This window comes from Phascolarctos cinereus, unplaced genomic scaffold (assembly GCF_003287225.1).
Source record: "Phascolarctos cinereus isolate Bilbo 61053 unplaced genomic scaffold, phaCin_HiC Scaffold_7;HRSCAF=346, whole genome shotgun sequence".
Classification (NCBI taxonomy): domain Eukaryota; kingdom Metazoa; phylum Chordata; class Mammalia; order Diprotodontia; family Phascolarctidae; genus Phascolarctos; species Phascolarctos cinereus.
Genome location: NW_027556180.1, coordinates 167,259,354 through 167,284,004, shown reverse-complemented (window position 1 = coordinate 167,284,004; position 24,651 = coordinate 167,259,354). Strand labels below are relative to the sequence as shown.

Genomic DNA, 24,651 nt, shown 5'->3' with positions numbered 1-24,651 from the left:
TATACTTTTATATTCTGGGGAAGGATCGAGGTAAAAATACTACATACAAAAAGTATGTATCACGTGTATTTTTTAACATATTACTTAACATTTAACATATAACTTAACATTTGACATATTACTTTTTCTTAAGCATCACACCAAAAGAATTAAAGAAAGCCTAAATTACTTAAGTTAAATCCAAATATATGATTTACGTAATAAAAATGTACTCATTACCAACATGCAGGAACATGGCCTTGAAAAATAAGGGTTTTGCCGCTTTGATTAAAATCAACTTCCATACATCTTTTTTCTTTTCTTTTTCTGGCTAAGTCAATATACTCAGGTCTCTTCCTTACCTCCAAATCCAGTTAGATACAAAGTCCTATGACTGAATTTCTAGTCCAATTCCTTCTTTTTAACAGGTAAGGAAAGTGAAACCCAGAACTTCTCCCAAAGTCACACAGATCTCAGCACAGGACCAGGATTTCACTTTTGTCTCTGCAGTATCTCCCATTTCTATCCTCTCTGTGACCAATCTCATTCAGCCTACCTAGTTCATACCTTCATTACTGCTTATTTGGCTTTATACAATAATCTTTTGTTTCCTTACCCCCTTTGCCTCCCTCCATTCTAGACTAGTTACTATTAAATTATCATCATCATCTTCCCATTGCAGAGCTCCAATCATTATCAATTGCTTGCTCATTAACCTTTACATTTTCCAAAGTTTGGAAATCCTAGTAAATCAAGACCTTTCTAGGCCAATGACTCCAAATCACCTTTTAAATCCTATCTCAAGCTATTCCTTATACTTCAGGCAGACTACTTGACATTATACATCCTCCACTTGCTAAAATTCTATCTAAGATCTCATCAGTTTGAATCTATATATTGCCAGATAGAAATGTGGAAGAAGAGCAGTCACCAGACAGAGACATAAAAGGGAAAAAAAATCAGGCCAGCAGAGAATAATATTATAGAAGATTATAGAAAATGTAGAAGAACAATCCAAACCTATATTTATTATTTATTTATATTCATTATTTATTCACTTCATTTAAATTTATTTTATTTAAACATTTCCTAATTACATTTTAATATGGTTTCTGTTTGAAACCTCTGTAGTAGATAATGTAATTTCAGAAACATTAAAGTCCTAGTTAGAAGTACTAGAAGTAAAGGTATGGATAGCATCACAGCTAAGGGAGAAAAGATGATTACAATGAGTACAAGGTTAAAAGAAGAAACAACAGGAAGACTGATATCTCAAAGCACACTCAGGGCTAGGGTTAGCAATGCACAGAATGGGAATGGACATAACAAGACCCCAAAGACTGCATGGTTTCTTCCTGTTGGCCTAGCATCTGGAAGGCTGTGCTTTGGGGTCTGAAGGGACTGTGGAAATGATGAAATATGATATTTCCCTAGCATACATAATTTAATGGTGAAAGGTTACATTATCATTTTATTTTAAAAGTACATACCTAGCTGGTCCACGGCAGCTACTAAACTTTGCCTACCAACGTATAATATTTATAAGACAGAGAAAAGACAAGATGCTCACTTGGTAATATACCTTGCCTTTCCATAACATTTAAAGAATGAAAATAGGAAGACTATTTACTTTTCTCATAAGGACTGGAATGTGCCGACCTAATATTATTAGAATGTGTTCAGTAAAACCTGCACATTAAAATTACAGCATAGCTTTTGGTATGTGAGTTCATAAGGACTCAGATTAAGGTCAGCAGACGGGAAAAATTTCCTTTAACCAAGTACCACCAGGTTGTCCCTTTATCTTACCCTTCCCCCTCTCCCACCACCACACACAGATATCCAGGTTACCTGAAAAAGTTCACAAATTTAAGTTTTATCTCCTCTCGTGTCTGGGGTTTGACTCATCTGCCACAACACCCCTCTGATCTCTAATGTGAGATGTCTAAGGCATTCTGCAACCCTTACAGGAATTATAAAGTTCTAATGTTACAGCATAATAATTCATGAATGCTATAGCTACAGTTTCACAGTACGCCTACTCCCTCCTGAGTAAGAATGTCATCCTCAAATATAAATCGCAGGGAATACTCATCAACCACTGAATCATATTTTTGAAAACAAAATACAATGGTGAAGTATTAAACTGAGCACTCATCTCCTAGCTCTGCAGCTCATAAAGGCACTGTCAGCCCTAACAAAGGTCATCCATAGTGACTTTCAAGGAAACAGCAACTTGTAGGATTAAGCTGCAGGTTATCAGACAACGGAAGTAGCAATAGTTGATCAATCAAGTCTCGTTATTTCTTACTTTAAAAATGTTCTTACGCTCTTTCCCATTCATACTGCCAGCAGACTAGCCCAGGTACCCGACAATTCAGGCTTAGATTATTACAATAGCTTAACTGGCCTCCCCTTTTTTCAGTTTCCCCTCCTTCCAATTCATTCTGCACAAACTAATCCTCCTAAACCACTGTTTGAGCATTTCATTCAATTTAACTAATATGTTAAGCACCTTATTTGGTGTTACTCACTAAGGACACAAAAACAAAAATCAAATATTACCTTGCCATTAAGTAGCTTACATTATCTTAATAGGATAAAACATGCATTAAAATAAACAAAGTACAGACAAAATAACAGTAAACAGCTAACATTTATATGGGGCCTACTATGTGCCAGGCATTGTGCTAAGCATTTTACAAGTATGGTCTCATTTGATCCTCACAACAATCCTGGGAGATAGGTGCTCTTATTATCCCCATTTTACAGATGAGGAAACTGAGGCAGGGGTCAAGCGACTCACCCAGAGCCACATAACTAGCAAGTGTCTGAGGTTACATTTGAACTCAAGTTTTCCTGGCTCTGGACCAGTGCATACTTCCACCATCATGAAAGACCTTGGGTCTGAGGTGGTACCTTAACTGTGTTCTGAAGGAAGCTAGGGATTCTACAAAGCAGAGATAAGAAGTTGATTACAAGCATAGAGAAGTGCTCCTACAAAAGTGCAGATGAGGGAGGCATACACAGGAGCTGTACGAATAGAACTACAAAATAGAAAGAAAAAAAAAGCAGACCTAAATAAATGGAGAAATACGAACTTCTCACGGTAGGTCGAGCCAATATAATAAAAATGACAATACCTAACTTAATTTCCTTATTTAATGAAATAAAATCAAACTACCAAAGGATTATTTTATAGAGCGAGGAAAAAAATATACTAACCAAAGGAACAAAAAGGCAAGAATCTCAAGAGAAATAGGGGGTGGGGGGGGCAAAGGGACTAAAAAAAGAGACCTAATAGTATCACATCTCAAACTACACTACAAAGCAGTAATCATCAACAATTTGGTATGGGATAAAAAACAGAAAAATTAATCAATACAACAGATAAAGTATACAAAACACAGAAGCAAAAAACCTAGTAGCCTAGTGTTTGATAAACCCAAAGACTCCCCAGCTACTGAAGAAATGACTATTCAATAAAAACTGCTGGGAAAATTGGAAATCGATTTGGCAGAAACTAGATAAAGACCAAAATCTCATATCATATATCCAAACAAATTCCAAATAGAAATACAACCTGGTTATAAAAGGTCATACCATAAACAAATTAGAGGAGTAAAGATAAATAACCTTTCAGAAATATAGATGGGAAAGAATTCAGGTCCAAACAATGGAAAGAGAACATAGAAGATAAATCGGATAATTTTGATTACATAAAATGAAAAAAAGCTTTAATGCACATGCAAAAATCAATACAGTTAACATTAGAAAGGAAACAGTTTTCAGGTTGGGGAAAGAACTGCAGTAAGCTTCTCTGATAAAGTACTCATTTCTAAGATATATAAATAAACAGATTCAAATTTATAAGAACAAGAACCATTCCCCAATAAATGAATGGTTAAAGGATATGAACAAACAGTTTTCAGAGGAAGAAATAAAAACTTTCAAGAGATATGTGGAAAAAAACTTCCAAATCACTAATAATTAGAAAAACGCAAATTAGCGCAATTCTGAAGTTCTTCCTCATACCCCATCAGACTGACAAAGTTTATTTAAAAAAAAAAAGGAAAATAAGAAATGATGGAGGGGCTATTAGAATTAAGGGACTACTGATAGAATTGTAAATTAGTACAGCCATTCTAGAAAGCAATTTGGAACTATACGCCAAAATTCATTAATCTGTGCAATACCCGTTGACCCAGTGATATCACTATTAAGCCCATACTGCAAAGAGAAAAAAGAAAGAGGAAAAGGGTCTACATGTACAAAAATACAGCAGCTCTTTTTGGGGTGGCAGAGAACTGGAAACTAAAGGTAAACACCAACTAGGAAATGAATGAACAGATTATTATGTGAACGTTCACAGATATGACATAACTGGACGTCATTCTACTATAATAAAGGCAGAAGAGGATCCAGAGAAACCTCAGAAAACTTGTATAAACTGAGGCAAAGTGAAACGAATCTAGACAATAATTTATACAATGGCAACATTATAAAGAAAAACAACTTTAGAAGACTTAAGAACTCTGATCAAATAACAACTAATATGCAACCGAGCTCCTGAGAGGTAATGAACTCAAGCTAGAGATGAATTAAATTTTCATGCACCAGCCAATGTGGGAATTTTTTTGCTTGATTATGTATACACGCCAAAAGTGTTTTGTTTGGTTGGTTGTTTTTCCAATGGGGTTGGGATAGTATGAAGAAGAGGAGATTGGGATACCACCCCCCCCCACAAAGGAGAGGAAAAAAGAATTAAAAGACACAGGATAAGTATGAAACTTACATGTTGACCTTGTTATATTCTTACACATAAAAGCAAACACTACATAACAGATACAGTTTCATGTATATTACTCTCCTGTTCTTGAATGCATATGGAAATGATCATTATTTAGTTAGTTAGTTCAGTTTTGGGTTTTGTTTTTTTTAAAGGAAAGAGTAAAAGATGAACCAAGGACAGCCATTACTGTAGTTCTGGCTGTCATGACCTCTCACTTAATTAAGAGACTGCAAAAGTTTCTTAATTGGACTCTGTTCCTCAAGTCTTTTCCCCTCAGGCTCCCAGTCTGGCCTGCTCCTCTCTAACCATCTTCATGCCATTTGGGAATCTCCACCTCCTATCCTGAGGTCCTTACTCTGGCACTCCAGTTTTCTAGAAGGAGCCTGGCACAGACCCTCTACACTGACTGATGTTCCCCCAGCCATCTTTATGCCATGCTTTCTTGGTTGCAACCTGACTCTTCTGGTCTTTCTCTGAAGTCCTACTTTTTCCTGATTGGTAAGAATTGGTAAGACTGACCTGCCCACACTACCTGCTCCTCTACAGGCACCTTCTTGCTATAACTGTCACCAACAAGCTACTCATCTCCTACTTTAGCTTTTGGAACAGTAATCAAATCAACAATATCATTCCTCAAATAAGGTAGTTCAATCAATTGCCCTATTTCCATTTTAATTTATATTACCATTGCTTAGAATTGTACCTGGCACGTAGAAAGCACTTAACAACTCTTTCTTTTTTCATTCATTCATTCTATTTGTCACCCAGCTGCTAAAACGGTCTTCCTTAAATACAGACCTGATCTCACTCCCCTTTTCACATAACCCAAGTGGCTTCCTATTACCTCTAGAATAAAATGCATATCCCTCCATTTAGCTTTTAAAACCTCTCACCAGATGTCCTCAACCTCCTTCCAGCTTCACAGGACATGACTCTGCTTCCCATCCTCTGAGAGCTAAACTAGCCTTCTCTCTGTCTCTATGTCTTTGTATTAAAATGCACTCCCTCTTTACTTCTACCTTAGAGAATCACTCTCTTCCTTCAAGACACCTCAAGAAACACATTCCAGTGAAGTTTCTCCTGATAGCTTCAACTGCTAAAGCCTTCCTTCCCTAACATATTTTGTATTTATTTGTACTTATCATCTTCATATATATTCTTTTCTTATTTGCATGCACTTGGAACAATGCTTGATATAGAAGACATTTAATAAATGCTTGTTGATTAATTTCACAGCTACAAACGTGGATGTCTAGAAGAAAGTAGTGCCTTCAACAGAAATACGTAAATATGATGAGAATTGAGAGTGGGGAAATATGACGAGCTGTTTTGGACATGATGAGTTTGAGATGCCTAAGGAACATCCAGGTAGAAGTTCTCAGCAGGCACCTAGTGATGCAGAACTCAGAAGAGAGATTAGGGATGGATATATCATCTAATTGAACTCATGAGAGCTGATGAGGTACCCAAGAGAAAAAATCTAGAATGAGAAAAGAAGTGAGCCAGATAAGTCTTGAGGGTACTCACATTATTCGGTGGGAAAAGGGCAATGACAGCACAGAAAACTGAAAAAAAGAACGGTCAAAATGATGGGAGAAGCAGTAGAGGACAGGGTCAAAGAAACCAGTGGAAGGGGGAAGGAGGTGTCCAACAGTTAAAATTGAAGAAAAGTTCTGAGAAAACAGTTAAGAGATTTATGGTACCTTTAGAAAGAACAGTTTCAGATGTTATTCTATACCAGGAATCACTAAACTACTGTCTGAGGATCAAATTAAGACCAGCTGCCTCTTCCTGTATTACCCAGAGTTAAGAATGGTTTTTACATGTTTAAAAATAGAATAAAACTTCATTTTAAAAATGTAAAAACCATTCTTAAAGGCAGCTGGTTGGCACAGTGCATACAGCACTGGCCCTGGAGTCAGGAGGACCTAACTTCAAATCTGGTCTCAGACCAGACACTTGATACTTACTATCTGTGTGACCCTGGGCAAGTCACTTAATCCCAACTGCCTCGCCAAAAAAACAAAAACAAAAACAAAAAAACATTCTTAGCTTGTAGATAAAATAGACTGGTAGCCAAATTTAGCCTAGTAACCACAGTTTGTTGACCTTTGTTCTGTATCCTTAACCCCAACATCTTTCAGAGCAAACCTAAATTCTTTATCCTGGTAGACCAACCTACCTATTTAAACTTATCTCTTACCACTTGCTAACATGTACCCCCCCACTCCATCTAGTCCAGTCTTTTTGCTCCCTGAATACATTATGCTTATTTCCAGTGGCACAGTTTTGCTCATGTTGCTCTTAACACTTGGAAAGTCCCTCCCCAGTTTGCTTAGCCACAACTACTCATCCATCATGTTCCAGCTCACTGTCCCACTGATTCCATGAAGCCTTCTTTAACAATTCCAAGTTATACCACCTCTCACTCTCAAGATGCCCCTTAAAGTCTGTACTACATTCTCTGTTACCACTACCTTGTATTGTTCTTGTGTCAAGTATGTAAACCTTGTCTCTCACAAAGATTACAAGTTCTCTGCAGGCCAGAAACTATGTCACATATTTATAATCATAGATCTTATAGATGGAAGGTACATCAAAAGAGATCACATTTTCTTGTCCTTCAACAAGGTCCAATATTATCCCCATTTCACAAATGAGTCGATTAAGGGCAAAAGAGATCATGTGACTTGCTAAACTTGGGCCCTTAGCAGAGAAACCAACATCTATCTCTTGCACCCTAGTATGAGGTAACTTCTCCATTGCCCTGATTAATCCTGTACTATCTAGAGCTTTGGATAGTACTGGTTACACAGCAAGCAAACATTTGCTGAAATGACTGAAAAAAAAAAAGGTACCACACCAATTATGTACTCAATAAGTGAGGAAACTAAGGATATACACTGCAGAAGAAATATTTCAGCACACATTACCCCATCTTTGAAAACCAAGGAAAACCATCTAGAAACCAATATACATAAAAATCTGGCCTGGGCACATCAGAAAATAAACCAAAAACAAACACACATTGAAATGCCAGAAGTTTATGCTTTTGCCATGTCTATTAAAATACTAGAAAAAATATTTTTATATTCAGCTAGATTCTAGTGACTTAGAAACCAGAGAAACTAGTACAAAGGGTAAAATAATAATGGAGTATGACAGGTGGCAGTAATCACACTAGTTTAACCCCACTAGCAAGCCTGAGGTTGCTGGCTACAAGCAAGAACTTGAAATTAGAAATTTCAAGTTCTAGTCATATTACTGATGTCTATCTCAGGGTATAAGCTGACACAATATGTAGGTTAACTGGATTTTTCTATATATGTCTTGCACTTGGCACAGAGTTCTGCCACAATGGCAGTCAATAAATAAACCCTTCTACTTTCTGCTACATAATTTGCACCTCTGCCAATTGCAACTGCTGAAACAGATTTGAGGACAGAGAGAACTGAGGTAGCACATCATCTACATATCTGTGTGTACACACACACACACACACACACTCTCTCTCTCTCTCCTCTCTCTCTCTCTCTCTCTCTCTCTCTCTCTCTCTCTCTCTCGTAACACCTGGTTTAGACCTGTGATTTCATTAGTGAAGGGAACTAGAAGTGCATAAACTCTCTCCACCAAAGCAGATAATGGGACAGTTTATAATCTCAGTTGCCCAGGTTACCGAAGGTCAAACAACTTGCCTAAAAGTACAATATATGTCAGAGGCAGGACTTCCTGATTCCAAGGCTATTTACTACATCATACTGCCCATTACCAGTACCTATAGTTTATCCTGTATATATCTTGTTTGCACAAAGCTGTTGGCATGTTGTCTCTCCCATTAAACTGGGAGCTCCTAACATTTAGCACAGTACCTGCAAGATATGGCAGCTGATGGGGAGTAAGGAAGAGCATGGAGTCCAGGACAATGCTGAGCTTATGAAACTGAGGCACTGGAAGGACTACACCCTTGACAGAAATAGGGAAGTTTTGGAAGAGGGAAGGGTTTAGGGAGAAAGGATGAGTTCTGCGTTAGACATGCTGAGTTTAACTTATTACTCGAATATCCAATTTGAACTGTTCAACAAACAATGAGTGGTATGGATCTGAAGCTCGGGGGAGGAAGTGGAGCTGGGAGGCAGATCTAGGAGTCATCTGCAAGAGATGATCATTAAACCCATGGAAGCTCAAGAGGTTACTAAAAAATATAGAGAGAAGAGGGTCCAGCACAGAACTTCTGGAACACCCTCAGCTAGAAGTATGATGTAGATGATGAGACATCAAAGGAGACTGAAAAGGAACATGCAAACAGGAAAGAGGAGGACCAGCAGAGAGCAAGTGTCAATAAAAAGGGAGGAAAGAAGGGCCAACAGGACTCAGAAAAGATGATCAGATCTGGCAATGAGGATTCCATTGAGAATTCTGAAGCAAGCAGTTTCAATTAAGGAATGAGGTCAGAAATCAAACTGCAGGAGGCTTGAAGAGTCAGTGAGGGAAGAGGAAGCAGAAGCAGTGAATGTAGATGAATTTTTTATGAACTGGCTGAGAAATGGATGAGTGATAGAAGACAACAGCAAAAGGGGAAGGTAAAGTGAAGGTTGATCCAGGTGGGCTCCAAGGTCCCTTCCAGCTCTAAATTCTGTGATAATGCTAAGCTGTCCCTCCTTTCTTTGTTCCACCAACACTGAAGCAGACAGCCAAGGGTGGGCATTAAAAGGCCAGAGATGCTTGGGAATTCTCCTTCCCACTTTGTACCGCAGTTCAAGCAACAATAAAACAAAAGCTCCTTGAAGGCAAGAAGTATTCCCAGAGTCTAGCACAGTCCTTGGCACTTCATAACATTTGCTGAAAGACTAAACTGCAGAAAAACAATCTGGGAGCTGTTACTCACAGTTGCCAAGACAGCCCTTTAGAATATAAGGTCATAAAGTTGAAAAGGAGGCAGTCCTTTGGTTTCTCACTCCCCACAGAACCGATTCAAACCTTCTCTTCCCTTTCCAAGTGCCCATTTCCTTCTTTCTCTCTGCTGAGAACCCTGCCTCCTATCTTCCAAAAAAAACCTCAGGCCATTCCCCATAAGCTTCCTCTTCGCCCACTCTCTGCATCGCCAAATCCCCAGATATTATTTTCCATTTATGGCTTCATGGCTTCCTTCAATTCTCAGCTGAAATCCCACTTTCTGCAAGAAGCCTTTCCTGATCTCTCTTAATGCCAAAGGCAGGGCAAAAAAAAAAAATCACCAAAGCTCCACTTATAGAGGGCTCTGAAGGCCAGCTAACTCTTCCATTCCCACCAGTTGCACTGCTTGGTTTGACTCCACCACCATTATGCTCTGAATACCCTCCTCTTCCCAACCCTTCAGCTTTATTTTTTATGTATGTGGTCTTCCCTCCTTAAATTATAAGGTCCTCAAGGGCAGGGATTGTCTTTCCTTTCTTTTCTTTAGCAGGCACTCAGTAAATGTTTATTGTACTGCTAATGACTTCTCTTTGAAATTAGTTTATCCTGTATATATCTTGTTTGCACAAAGCTGTTGGCATGTTGTCTCTCCCATTAAACTGGGAGCTCCTAACATTTAGCACAGTACCTGGCACAGAGTAGGTGCTAAATAAATGTTTATAGGCAACTCCTCCTTTCCTTCACACTTGGATGAAGAGGCCGCTCTTTTCTTTGCCAAGGCCCTCTACCATATGCATCTAATCTCTGATCTCAACAGTTGATAGCCTCAATCATAGTCTCTCTTCTCTCCTCTCCTTTCCTCCCTCCCTTTCATCTTTAACCAGTCTCTAGCAACTGGTTCCTTCCTTACTGCCTTCACAGATGTCCAAGTCTTCCCTCCCAGGGGACAGGGTGGAATACCTCATTAAATATTACCATCCTTCCAAACCACTGTCCTACATCTCTCCTCATTTTTTCAGTCAAACTCCTTGAAAAGTGTATCTACACTCAAACCCTCTACTCCTTCATTTTACAGACAAGGCAAATGAGACTCAGAGAGGCTAAGTTATTTCCCTAAGATCACACAGGTTTAAATAACAGAGCCAGGGTTCTTAGATCTCAGGTTCTCTTATTTCAAGCATAAAATTACTACAAAATCCAAAATACTTCTTCAATTACTCTGAACGAAAGTTAGGTATACCCTTAAGAATAGCATTTATAAAGTAAGACTTGCTTGCTTATGTAATCATCTGTTACAAAAAAGTCTAAAGAAGACTAAAGGGTCACTAATTATGCCTCAGTGCTGAAGTGGTTTTATAGAACATTTAATGTTTAATTCAAGGGAGGGAGGAAGGGGAAGAGAGAGACAGAGAGTCAGAGAGAAAAGAGACAGAGATAGAGAGACAGAGACAGAGATATACTAAGAAAAACACAGCTATCTAATTTTACAGACTCTAATGAGAGGCAACATGGTGCCATAGTTAAGGCATTGGGCTCAGAACTTGCAAGAACTGGATTCAAGTCCTGCCTCACACAAGAGACCGTGCTCTGGAGGGGTCGGGTTAATAAAGACTTGATCTCTGCCCTAAAAGAGGCAGACAGACCTCAGAGCTGGTATCAGTAGAGACCACTGGTCAGGTCTGGGAAAGAGAGGTCCCTCAGAGCTTGTAATCCTTGAAAGAATCAAATGGAGCTGTCATCTGCAGCTAGGACAAGTGGACTGGGAGAGGACAGGCTCTGGCCTCCACTTTTCCTGCAATGCTACCTGCTGTCTGAGAAGTAGAAACTCTCGGACCTCGACCCAGGGAACCCACCTGGAAAAGCCTCAAAGAGGAAAGGCTCAAGAAGAGCAGTCATCAGAAGCAGCCCTGTCTAGCAGACTTATCAAACAGATTCTGAAGGAGAAAGATGACATTAAGGCCCAAAATACAGAACTGGTAGTGGTCTGGGGCACATGTTCACTGCTCATGGGTCTCCTTCCTATAGTTTTCTAAGAGTGTGTCCATGCTGTCCCAGGTTTACTGTGTATATTGCTCAAAGACTGCATCGCAGGTTTATGAGTATAATGTTATGTGACAATTATTTTCGTCTTGCATTCTGTTTAGCAAATGTTTCTCATTAAGAGTAAGTAGTTTCAACTTGGCTAATTTGTTAAATGGAGAGCACACCAGCAGGGCTCAGGAATACTAGATGCGTATCTTCCCTCACCAGATTAGCCCTAAACTCAGAATTTGTCACAGCACGGCCACCCACTGTGGAAACCCCAAATCTGTCAGTGAGACCTTGGGTGAGGGAGCTAGTTTAGGATGAGAAAATAGGGAGCCAATGCCACACTTCTACACTATGCCAGTAACCTATCTTTTCCCTGTTGAAAATTTCTTTTTCTGATACTGTTCAAGGCTAACCATGTTCAATGCCTCCAAACTCTTTTCTTCCCCAAGATATAAAGCTGAATAGTCTATATATAGACATATACATACATATGTATGTATATGTGTATGTACGTGTGTGTGTGTGTGTGTGTGTGTGTGTGTGTGTGTGTGTGTGTGACTTCTTTTATTTAGTAATCTAAAATCTTATTCATCAAGGTATTTTTTGGGTATTATCCCTCAAGCTCACTTTCACAATGAAGTCCAGGTATACTTTGATTTGATTAAGAGAATCTTGTCAAGTTCTTTATAGAATTTTTCTGCTACTACATCATTTTGCAAAAGATACTGATATATAACTATCTTCACTGTGATCTTTCTGCTTAAGCTCATCATGTACTCCACAAGGCAATTTTTGGTACCTTTGGGGCACAAAATGAAACCAATTCTACTGTATGCTTTCTTGTCTCTCTAAGGAGTACCTATGACTTTTTCCCTCCATTTATTTACATGTAATTTCTTTAGTGAGACTATCAATATGAATATATAAAGTTACTGATCACTAAACACAAATCTCACAGTTCAAATAGGCACAAATACACAAAGGATATTATAGGATGTTATATTTCAGGCCTGAACTCTTGGTACAGGAATTTCTTCCACCAACATAAATCACAACTAATCTATGACAAGTTTCAATTATAAGTCAAAAAAGTACTTTAGGGAACATGGGAGGCAAACAATTTCAAGACATAAAATAGCCCAGAGATAAGTTGGTTTGTAAACAATACGATCTACCCTAAATATAAGTGCATTTCCAAATTTTAGTTTTGAATATATTAAAAAATGTTAAATAGATTACTCACCACATTGTAATAGCTTTTGTTAATTGCAGATGTATCAAATCCTTTAGGAGGGCTCTTCAATGCTCCTGACTTGGGGGACACTGGCTTTTCTGAAATAACAATGGGATGCAATTTTACTGCTCAACACTAAATACCAAACTTTCTAATAAGAGCACTGTGGTGAAATATAGTAACATTTCACTTATTCAGAAGTCACTGACCTGACAATCAATCACCCAGAACATAGTCATTAACCAAGAAATCAGCAAAATGTCCTATAATTCTCCATATTAGATTTAGGCATGTTATTTGAAAAAATTTTAAGTAGCCCAAGTGCTGCTGTGGTATCCCTGGAAGAGGAAGCCATGTGAAAACAGCAGGAAAAGCACTGAATTTGGAATTCAAATCCTGACTTCTTTCCCAACTACCTACATGTTGTTTTAAGTCAAGTCCCTTAATCTTTCTGTAACTCAGTTTATATAAAATGAAAGGGCTGGACTAGATATCCCCTAAGGGTCCTTCCAAAGCTAAATTTACCATTCTATGAGTGTTAGAGAACCAGATTTGAATAGATTCTCTGTGGAGTATATTCTCTATGGGAGGATGGAAATAAGGCAAGAGTGGGATGAGAAGACATAGGGCGCAATCTTCTTTACTGGAAGAGTAATGAGATCACAAGTCTCCTGAAGTAATAATGAAACAAGGTGATCAACAAAATGGAAGACTGGACATTTTCTCCAGTCCCCATTAATTCTCCCAAAAATTAAATAAATAAAATAAAAGGCCAACTAGCTAATAGTCTTATGAATTAACAGTGAAGAATGCCAGTACTTTATACTCAATCAGTACCCCTCCCCCACCAGCATCCACAACCAATGGGATACGTTCAGGGACTCCTTCCCTTCTGTAGTCACTGCCAGCATATCCCACCCCCTGCCCTTTCCATGGGGTCCTAATACAGCAAGTACCAGACCTCAACTCTACCCAGCCATATGGGAAAAAGAAGACGGGAAGGGAAAGGAATCAGAGGGAAGAACTGTACTTTCCTTTTCCTGGGGGAAGCTGCTAGTTTAGGAAACTCCAAAGCTACAGAAAGTCTTAAGGGACTACATACCCTAACACCCTTCAATCATAACAAAATCAGCAGATACAGATTCTGCTCAGTCAGTAAACTAATGATTAGCAGGAACTGGGAGCATGGGGCCAGTGTGCACAAAAGAAGACTGGTATCTAACTGCAGCAAATTCTGTCCCTCCAGAAGCTACTTGGAGTATGAACTGAGACCTGTGAAAAGTAGACGCCCCAACTTTGGAGGATGCAGAGACAGTTTTGAGGATTAACTCCAGAGGTGAAGTTCCATCATCAAAAGGGAAGGAGTCAGAAAGTAAGCTACAAGGGAATCTAAAGGCAAAGCCCCAAACCACCAAAAATATGAAGAAAAAGAAAATTTAGATAAGAACCTAAGCACAAACAAGTATGTACTAAAATTAAGAGAAAATATGAATGCTGAAACATATAAGAAATTACAAACCTCAGTAAATAAATGTTGTTAGGCAAAGGAAACTGAACCAACACCTACTGAAATAGAGAATCTTGTGGATTACCAAGAGAGAATGAAACTGCAACAAGATATTGCTGAATCACTCAAAAGAGAAATAAAAATCTTGAGAGAATAAGTTAAAAGGGAATAAATGACAGAATTTATGGCCTGTATCAAAGAAATAATTAGAATAGAAAAATTCAAATCCAAAGCATCATGTCTTATCAAAAAACAAAAAAAGGGGAAAAAAACTTTACCAGATTTACTACAATTTACTAGAAATAGCAATACACTGAAGCGAAGGACAACTGGAAGAAGAAAAGTAAAAATCAATAATGTTAAAAGAACATATGAACTCTATACAAGTAAAGCACGATGACCTAGAAGACAGGAGGTAAAGGGACAACTTAAAGACCACAACCTTCCCAGAAAAAACACAAGTCAAAAAACATGAATACCATAATACAAGAAATAATAATAAAAAAAAACTGCCCAGAACTTCTAAATACAGGAAAACACACACAGACACACACACACAGACACACTCTCTCTCTCTCTCTCTCTCTCTCTCTCTCTCTCTCTCTCTCTCTCTCTCTCAAAATAATCCACAAATCATCTCAAGGAAGGAAGGAAGCTTACACTTCAAACTCCAGGATACATAGTAATAAAAATTTAACAAGATAACTAACAAACAATAAATTCTACAAGTACCTAAAAGAAAAAAACTTTAAATATAAAGGAAAACTTTAACTTTTTAAAAAAAAAAAAACTAAGATCATTTCAAACCTGTCAAAAACTCCAGGAGGTAATGAAATAAGATATTCCAAAAAGTAAAAATACTCAAGCTGCAACAGAAAATTACTTACTATGCAAACTAGAGACTAATCATCGATGAAAAATGGCAATTCAATAAAGCAGAAGAACTGAAATATTCTTGCAAAACAAAAACAAAAGATATAAAGAAGATAAGTTGACTTAGAAACAAAAGAAACACAAGGAAGCTAAATAAATACAACCACCAAGGAAAGAACAAGTAATGAAATAAAGTATCCCACCTCTGGAGACTATTAAAATAAAAAACTAGAAAAACATCCACTGGATTAAAGGTGGCAAAAGGAGGAAATGAAGGGGGAAAAGAAAAGAGATAAATTACACTCAGCACAGAGAAAGAGCCCCAACTGAAAAGCACTCCTATGGGGAGAGATATTCTGTACAGGCAGATGGGGATTTCAGAAGAAAATACTTCCTATGAGATTCTCCATGGGTAACAGCCAGCATCAGGAAAACACAAATCAGAGCTCCTGAAGACACTGACCCAGAAAGGAGACTGCTACATGGCAAATGGAGGGAAAAAAATGAGGAGGGAATGGAGGCAGGGGAGGGGAGGATTAGACCACACAATCTGAAACACACATTCATTTTTACTATTGGCCAATGCTATCCTAATTGCTTCCCTTAAGAATTGATACTTCTGGGGCAGCTAGGTGGCACAGTGGATAGAGCACTGGCCCTGGATTCAGGAGGACCTGGGTTCAAACCCGACCTCAGATACATAACACTTACTAGCTTTGTGACCCTGGGCAAGTCACTTAATCCCACTGCCTAGCCAAAAAAAAAAAAATGAAAATACAAAAAAAGAATTGATACTTCTAAGAGTGACAGGAAAAAAAGAATAGAAATAGAAAAAGAAAATAGAAATATAGCACAACAGAAAAAAAAGGAGTGAGGAGACAAGATCTACAAAGGAGGTAATATGGAAAGCTGGTTAGCAGAGGGAACTCAAACTTGGTACTTAAGAAGCTTTAATTCCGTAAGTAACACAAAGAAGGAATAAATAAGTATAAAAACTCTGAATCAAAGAAAAAATATTCTAGGAGAGACAGGAAGGGAAGAAAATTCATGAAGAAAATAAGGCAAAAGAAATCCTTCTTTAGTGCAGAAAACGGAAATAACTAACAAAAGAAGTTGCAGAGGATGTGATACTTTGAACTAACCACTGAACTGAGAGGAGGAAAAAGGAGGGGGAAAAGGGTGAAGAATTATACGACTAAATAAAAGGGAAAAATATATCAATAAAAACAGTGAGAGTAAACTTTTGCCAATTAGACTGAGGAGCACAGAAAATTAAATTAACAAAATTTTAAAATAAAGTCAAATTTCAAAAAAAAAAACCCGGAGAAATATCAGAATCCATACAATTATATGTCAACAAAACTAAAAACACAAGAGAAGATTACCTTCAGAAATATAAAATATGCAGACTAAAAGAACACCAAAAATAGATTTTATGTAATTCACTCTCAGAAAAGGAAACAGTACTAGTTGTAAACTATGGAGAAGAAGGTATACGTCAAAGCCTTCAGGCTACATGTAGCCTTCTAGGTCCTTGGGTGCAGTCTTTTTTTACTGACTCCCAAGTTTTACAGAACAAATCTTTTTATAAAGGAGATTTGTTCTGTGTGGCCTTGAGGCTGCAGGTTCCCCACTCCTGGTATAAGTAGAGGGGGTTACTTGTGATCCTGGTGGATTTAAAGGAGAATTCTATCAAGCTTTTCACCAATTTTATATAAATTATCCTATAAAATTAAGAAAGAATTGTGCCAACTTATTTTATAAGACAAATACAGTTCTAATGTCAAAACCAGAAAAGAAAAAAGTACAGTAGAACTATAAACCAACATGAAATCCAATCAGACAACAGCAATTCATTCAAGAAATCAGTAATATATGACCTGATATATATTCACAAATGGCCTTGAGTCAAGAATATTTAAAATGTTTACTACTTTCTGTTTAAGAAAGCATAGAGTATATAGTATATTTTGTAAAGATTTTTATCCAAAATTGCTTTAAGAATTTTTTCCAAGTACGCCCAAAGGGCTATAAAAATGTGCATACCCTGTGACCCAGCAATACCAATTCTAGGGCTATATCCCAAAGTGATCATACAAATGGGAAAAGGACCCACACATACAAAAATATTTATAGCAGCTCTTTTTGTGGCAACAAAGAATTGGAAATTGAGGGAATGCCTATTAACTGGGGAATGGCTGAACAAATTACGGTATACGAATGTAATGGAATACTATTATGCTGTAAGAAATGATGAGCAGGCAGACTTCAGAAAAACCTGTAAAGACTTGTATGGACTGATGCTAAGTGAAGTGAGAAGAACCTGGAGAACATTGTACACGGTAACAGCCATGTTGTGAGGTGACTATCTTTGACAGACTTAGCACTTCTCAGTAATGCAAGGATGTAAGACATCTCCAAAAGCCTCATGATGGAAAATGTTATCCACATCCAGAGAAAGAACTATGGAGTTGGAATGCAGATCGCAGAATACTATTTGCTTTTTTTTCTCTTCTGTTTTGTTTCTTCTTTCTTGTGGTTCCTCCTATTGGTTCTAATTCTTCTTTACAACACGACTAATGTGAAAATATGTTTAATAGGAACGTATATGAAGAGCCTAAATGAGATTGCATGCCATCTTGGGGAGGGAGGTGGGGAGGGAGAGGTAGAAAATTTAGAAATCAAAAGCTTATGGAACTGATTGTTGAAAATGAAAAATAATTAATTTAAAAAAAAAGGGAAAAGTTAAAGTTTTTTTTTTCAAAAGGGCCTGGTACCTTTTGTGTCAGGGAAAGCTTCATTTAACTAGAAAATTCATTTACAGAACATTCACAAATGAGTTAGTTTTACTGTATATAAAAGTCATTAAGAAATTCTTAAAATCTGTTTAAGGATGTCAACAACCAACATAAAAATAGAGTTAAAGCAGAGTCTTATTTACATACTGAGCCTGCAAACCTATGAGATAGTTATAAATGGATAGGCTTTTGAAAAGAAAATTCTTTAACTGGACTTAATAAATTCAGAGCTTGTAGTTATTTAGGCTACTGACTGACCTGAAGGATTACTAAGGATTCTTCACAAGGATCACTAAGCAAATTATTATGGCAATATTGTATATATGAATATAGGAAAAATGTTTAAGTGAAAAACACTTTAAAACCTCCAAACACTTAAAAACTATCATTTGTGTCAAAGCAGAGCCACTAAATACTGATACAGAAGAAAGATAATCACCTCCTGAGAGGAAGGGTAAGCTCTGAAATCAGGAGGCATTTATAAAACAAGGCCAAACTAGGATAATATTGTAGTTTTCTGGGAGTATCATAATCCAAGGAGCTAAGACAGTAAGCAGCAGAAAAGATATTCAGGCTTGGCAGTCAGTACCAGAAGAGGGCCATCTCCAGTCGTCCTGATTTATATCTTGTCACTGGACCCAGATGGCTTCTGAAGAGAAAGTGAGGCTGGTGACTTTGCACAGCCCTCCCTCACTTAAATCTGACCCACTCACAAGTCATGGCATCACCTTCCTGATACCATGGTCCTCTTCTAGAATGAAGGACAAACAACAACAGTACCAGAAAATAAGAACAATGACAACAATTTGAATTTATATAGCACCTAGGTTTACAACAAGCTTTCCTACCAACTCTGTGAAGTAGGTCATACAAATTCTGTTCTTCCTATTTTACAGAAGAAAAATAATGAAATTCACTGAGATGAAGTGACTGGCATATGGCAAGTAAGTCACAGACAAGCCTCAGACAGAAGCTGTTACACTAGTCCAGAAGAGAAGTGATTAAAAACAAATTACAATAGGCTTAGATGGAAGCCTAAAATTGGCTACATAGGCAATTTCAGAGAGATCAGTACCAAACAGTTTGCAAGACAAAGTAGGGTGAAAGTGTTGACTACCCTCTCCAAAGGGGAACCCACACACTCACTTGATCCTCACAATGGCCTCCACCTTCAACCACAGTCCTAACCCTTTGCTCCTGACTCAGAAGCACCAATAGAGTCTAGGCGAAATAGCTTGCTACACGCATCATTATAAAGAAATAATCCCAATCCTACCTAACACCTGGGAGTTGAGGAAACAAACACTTATAGGACAAATCAGTAGAAAAGGAATAACACTGATAGGTGCTACAGTTTGGAGATCAACAGGGAATAGACTACTAAGGAAAGCTTTCATGAACAAGTTGAAATTGAAGACAGACTGGAAGCAAACACATTTTGGGCGGATGATCATGAACATAAGCTTACAGTAGAAAAGAAATGTTGGATCTGTGGAGCAATGAGGAGATCAACACATATGGAAAGAAAAATTCTTATGTAGGAATAGCAAGAGAGAAGATTGACTACATGTGTTAGGGCCAAAGGGTCTTGAATGACACTAAGAAGTTTGGACTTTATCCTGCAGGCAACAAAAAACTAATGGAAGTTATCAATTTAATATAGCACATCCTCTAAGAAATTCTAACGAGACATTTTTTTTTCCTTAAGGTGAATTAGATGTGGCTTAGGGAAGTCTGGATGAGAAAACTCCTTCTACCATTAAAGAGTTGTATGGGCAATGAGAAGCTAAAAAACTTACCCAGGATCATAAAGCCAGCGTGTCAGACACGAAGTCTGAACTCAAGTCTTCCTGACTCCAAATTCTATCCATTAATACCACATTCTCTCATTTTACTCAAGTAGTTCTAATTATTGTATTACTGGGAAATAAACATCATCATTTTAATTTAGTTTTGTTCATTCAATGACATATATTCAGTATAAATACCTTTGTGGCTTCCACCCCCAAACACTGTGGGAGGTATAGAAGTAGAACACTCTTTTGTCTTGAAGAACTGAAAATCTATATGGAAAGCCAGGAATATTAAGCTTATTATATATTCTAACACTTTTCACTAATTTAGACTGGCCTTTCCCCAACTGGGATTAGTGGGGCTTTGCTGTAACAGCTGTAGCCAGGAATTAAATAACTATTTTCAGATGTGACAGTATCAAGAGTTCCTTGGTTGCAGACCATTCTTTTCAGCCATATTGCACACAGATGGCAGTCCCAACCAGGAAAATCATCTTCAAAAATGCAGGACAGGCAGTCCTCTCCTTCCTCTTGAAGGAAGGATATAAAAGGGCAGTTTTGCATACTTGCCCCTGTGGAGTAGTCCAATTTTCTTTAGGTAGTTAACAGAATAGAACCTATACTGCCTAACTCCATGTTATCAGGATTCAGGTGTTGTTAGGCAGGCCCTGATTTCATATGCTCACACTAGGTATGAAGAAACAACACTTGGGAATGGCTTCCTCCCCAAAGTACTTCTCACTATTGAGGCTTGAAACAGCTCATTCCTCTTCATCTGTATTCTACCACTATAGATTGAGACCCCACAACCTCCATTACAATTCCCACTTCTCACTGTCCACACACACTCCCAATCCCACTCTTCATCTTTATTCTCTGGGCAGCAAGGTGGCACAGTGGATAGAGTGGCAGACCTAGAGTCAAGAAAACCTGAATTCAAATTTGACCTCAGACAATTATTAGCTGTGTGTGACCCTTGGCAAGTCACTTAATCTCTATTTGTCTCAGTTTTCTCATCTGTAAAATGAGGCTTACACCTAACCTCTCAGAGTTGTTGAAAGGATCAAATGATACAACAATTGTAAAGCACTTAGCATGGTGGCTGGTACACAGTAAGCACTATGTAAATGTTAACTATTATTGTAAACATTAGTTATTATTATTCAGAGCCTTAATATAGCTTCCTCATCCCAGAATTCCTGCCCCCCTCCCAAGATTCTATGATGAAATGCTAAGAACAGCTGACCCCAAAGTCTGACTATTCTCTAAAACAGCCATTCTCAAACTTTTTGCTCTCAGGATTCTGTTATACTCTTGTAAGTTATTTACCCCTACCCAAAAAAAGCTCTGGTTTATGTAGGTTATAGCTGTATCTATCTACCTACCTATCTATCTATCTATCTATCTATCTATCTATCTATCTATCTATCTATCTATCTTTACCAAGTTGGAAATTTTAAAAATCCATTATGAAAAGTTTTGATGTCAAGGAACCTCCTAAAAGGGCCTGGGAAAACACCAAGAGTCCCCAGAACACACTTTGAGAACTGCTCCTCTAAAACATAAATGATTCTTACTTCAGTTCTTTGTGCAGCGAAAGACCCATAATGATCACTTACGTGAGCTTCTTCTTTATTATATATTCTATATATTCTATATATATTCCCTACAGGAACAAAGTTTAAAAAAAAAAAAGGTAAACTCCTATTATAATGATGACAGCGATGGCAACAACATGGAAAGTGAAAAATGGGACCTAGCAAGGAAGATGGGCCCTACCAAAGTGGTCCCTTAGTCAAGTGAAATAATTCACCTACCTACTATAAGGTACAAATGCTGAGTGTCACAGATGAAATGGTGTGAATTTGCTCTCAGACTGGAAACTAAAATAATATTGTTACGCATGTTGGTCTGTATTCTATAGGATTATTAATACTAGGTTTTAGGTCAATGATGAGTTACATTGTAGGTTTTCCTAGCAGCTCCTTTTCCTACTGATTGTAGAATTCTGCCTGGCTTTCTGCACAGTTCTACTAGTGGAAAACTCTGATAGATTTCTTGAATATTATTTGTTCTGACATGAATTACAGTTTTTTAAAGGAATAGGAATGTGGTAGTTAGGTGGTCTGCTTCCTATCAGGCAGCCATCTTGGCCTCAAGCCCCACATACTACTACCATGTTAATCCTTTCCATGCTCAAGATTTGAAATTGAGTCCATTAGGAAAGATACTTAAGCAGAAATACTACTTTTAATTATAAAGTATAATCAAGCATAAGATTTGAGTTGGGACTTAAGATAAGGACAGAACTCAGATAAGTAAGGAAAAGGGCAGACGGGCTTTCTAAGGAGGGGTAACAGCCTAAGCAGGGCCCTGAGGTAGTACTGCAGAATCTCTTTGACTTCCAAAAGATTATTGTGTTCAAACCTTCTGAAGGCCAAGCAGAAATTACAGTGTCTGTCTGTCTGTCTGTCTCTGTGTATATGTGTGTGTGTGTGTGTGTGTGTGTGTGTCTGTCTGTCTGTCTGTATGTTTATTTTTTTTCTTGGTGAGGCAATTGGGGTTAAGTGACTTGCCCAGAGTCACACAGCTAGAGAGTGTTATGTGTCTGAGGTCACATTTGAACTCAGGTCCTCCTGAATCCAGGGCCAGTGCTTATCCCCTTCACCACCTAGCTGCTCCAGTACATACATACATACATACATACATACACACACACACACACACACACACACACACAATCTATCTATATAAAAAATATATAAATATAATATATACTATATATAATATATATATATATGTGAGATATATATATATTTTTGTTTTAACCCAAGGCTCCCACACTAAAACTCTGGTTAGCTAATAGCCAAACAATTCTAGACTACTACTAGACCAGCACTGTGGTCAACTCTCTGGAAGAAATATTTTAAATAAATATACTGATGAGAACCACTGTATTGTGTTGAAAGCCCAACAGAAAACTAGGAAGTTATGAAAGGAATGGAAAAGGATCATACTTAAGTCTATACAAATTAAGTTTGAAGGCAGCCAGAAGGATGTCTTTTAGAACAAAGCAAAGAATATAGTTAGCAGTAAGTTCATCCTAAGTCATAAGCTAGCCTTTTATTTTTTCTCAGGAGACAGAAAATACATTGTGACCAGAATCATCATTTTTGAGAGTTTTTCCCATTCAGTTTGCTCCCCAGAGGACACTGACTTGGTCCAATGTGACTAAATAATATTCTTCCAAAAATTCCTAATAATAATGCTAAGTAGTAATAATAATACTTCCATATCTCATTACATAAGAAAAGTAGACATTGTGCTGAAGAAAGAAACCTCAGATCAGGGACCATAGGACTATGATTTTAGAGATGGACAGGGCCTCAGAAATCATCAATCCCCATTGTCCTTTGTCATCAAGTCCCTTCATTGTACAGATAAGGAAACTGAAACCCAGAGAAGTGAAGTGACCAAGCCAGTCTTTAAATCCAGGTCCTTCAACCCCAAATTCTGTGATCATTCCACCAGACTACACTATTTCACACAACAAAAGCAGGTTAAGATTACAAAGGCATACTTCTAAAAATGGCATTAGGGAGACCAAGGAGAAAAAGTTATTTATTCACACAGCCTATTTCATTGTTACTGATTACCTGGAGATAAAATGGCGAAACAGACAGATGCTTTGACAGATACACATACATACACACACACACATACATTCATAAACTCAGAAACTGTAAACATGAAAAGCAGAAGTACAACCACTTAGAGTACTGGCTTCAGTTTCTAAGTGAATGCACACACACACTGTCAGCTAATTTCTCTATTCCAGGTCTCTATTTCTCTTCAATGAAAAACACTAACAGGTTTCAGGGTAAACATAATTACCACGTCCACAGCTGTAGATGGTCAAATTGTTTTAAGATATATATGTAATGTGCCACTATTAAATAGTAAATACTCAGAATAGTAAAACAAAAAAAATTCATTTTCAACACATGCAAATACATTTTAAGTATTATTTCAGTATAATGGTAAGAACAGTAGTCCAAGAATCATTAAATCTGAGTTTCAGTCCATACTCAGCGCAAATAAATATAATCTTATAAAACATCCCAGGAGTCAGTTTCCTAATCTGTCCAGTGAGAAGACTGGCTTGATTTCTAAGGAAGTTTTCAACTTAAAGTATACTACTTGTAATAAGTGGATCTCAAAGTACAGGTCATGAAACTCCATGGACATTCCAAAAAACAAAATTATTATTTAAATAATCAGAAGGAAATCACTTGTAAGCTGGTCTGATATTTTTAAATATTCTGAATATTTCTAGTAACTAGTTTGTTAGCACCAAATCCATGAGCCATAGGCTTTGTGAAAAAATTTGGTAGAAGTGGGACTCTAGAAATTGTCCTAGGAAATTTAAAAAAAAAAAATCTAAGTATCAATATTGATCCAAGTACATAGGCTGCACTTTCTTCCTTAAATTGGGCTTCTATAAAAATTTGATTGTGGCCTATCATTCTTGATATTTTTTCCCTTTGAAAGAGATTTTCCCCAATTGATAAATGGTCAAAGGATATGAACAGGCAGTTTTCAGATAAAGAAATCAAGGCTATCTATAGACATATGAAAAAATGTTCTAAATCACTATTAAATAGAGAAATACAAATTGAAACAACTCTGAAATACTATCTTACACCTATCACACTGGTTAATACAACAGAAAAGGAAAATGATAAATGTTG

At 37.5% G+C, this 24,651-nt stretch overlaps 1 protein-coding gene across 5 annotated transcripts in view; it reads right to left on the bottom strand.

Moving 5' to 3' along the window:
* The window catches only part of ARHGEF7 (Rho guanine nucleotide exchange factor 7), a 310,976-nt gene that overhangs the window by 130,306 nt on the left and 156,019 nt on the right, over nucleotides 1-24,651 (bottom strand). For all 5 annotated transcript variants that reach the window (XM_078147326.1, XM_020965124.2, XM_020965122.2 and 2 more), the window contains one exon: nucleotides 12,939-13,027. In XM_078147326.1, coding sequence (XP_078003452.1) covers nucleotides 12,939-13,027 — 89 coding nt within the window. The remainder of the gene's footprint in view (nucleotides 1-12,938; nucleotides 13,028-24,651) is intronic.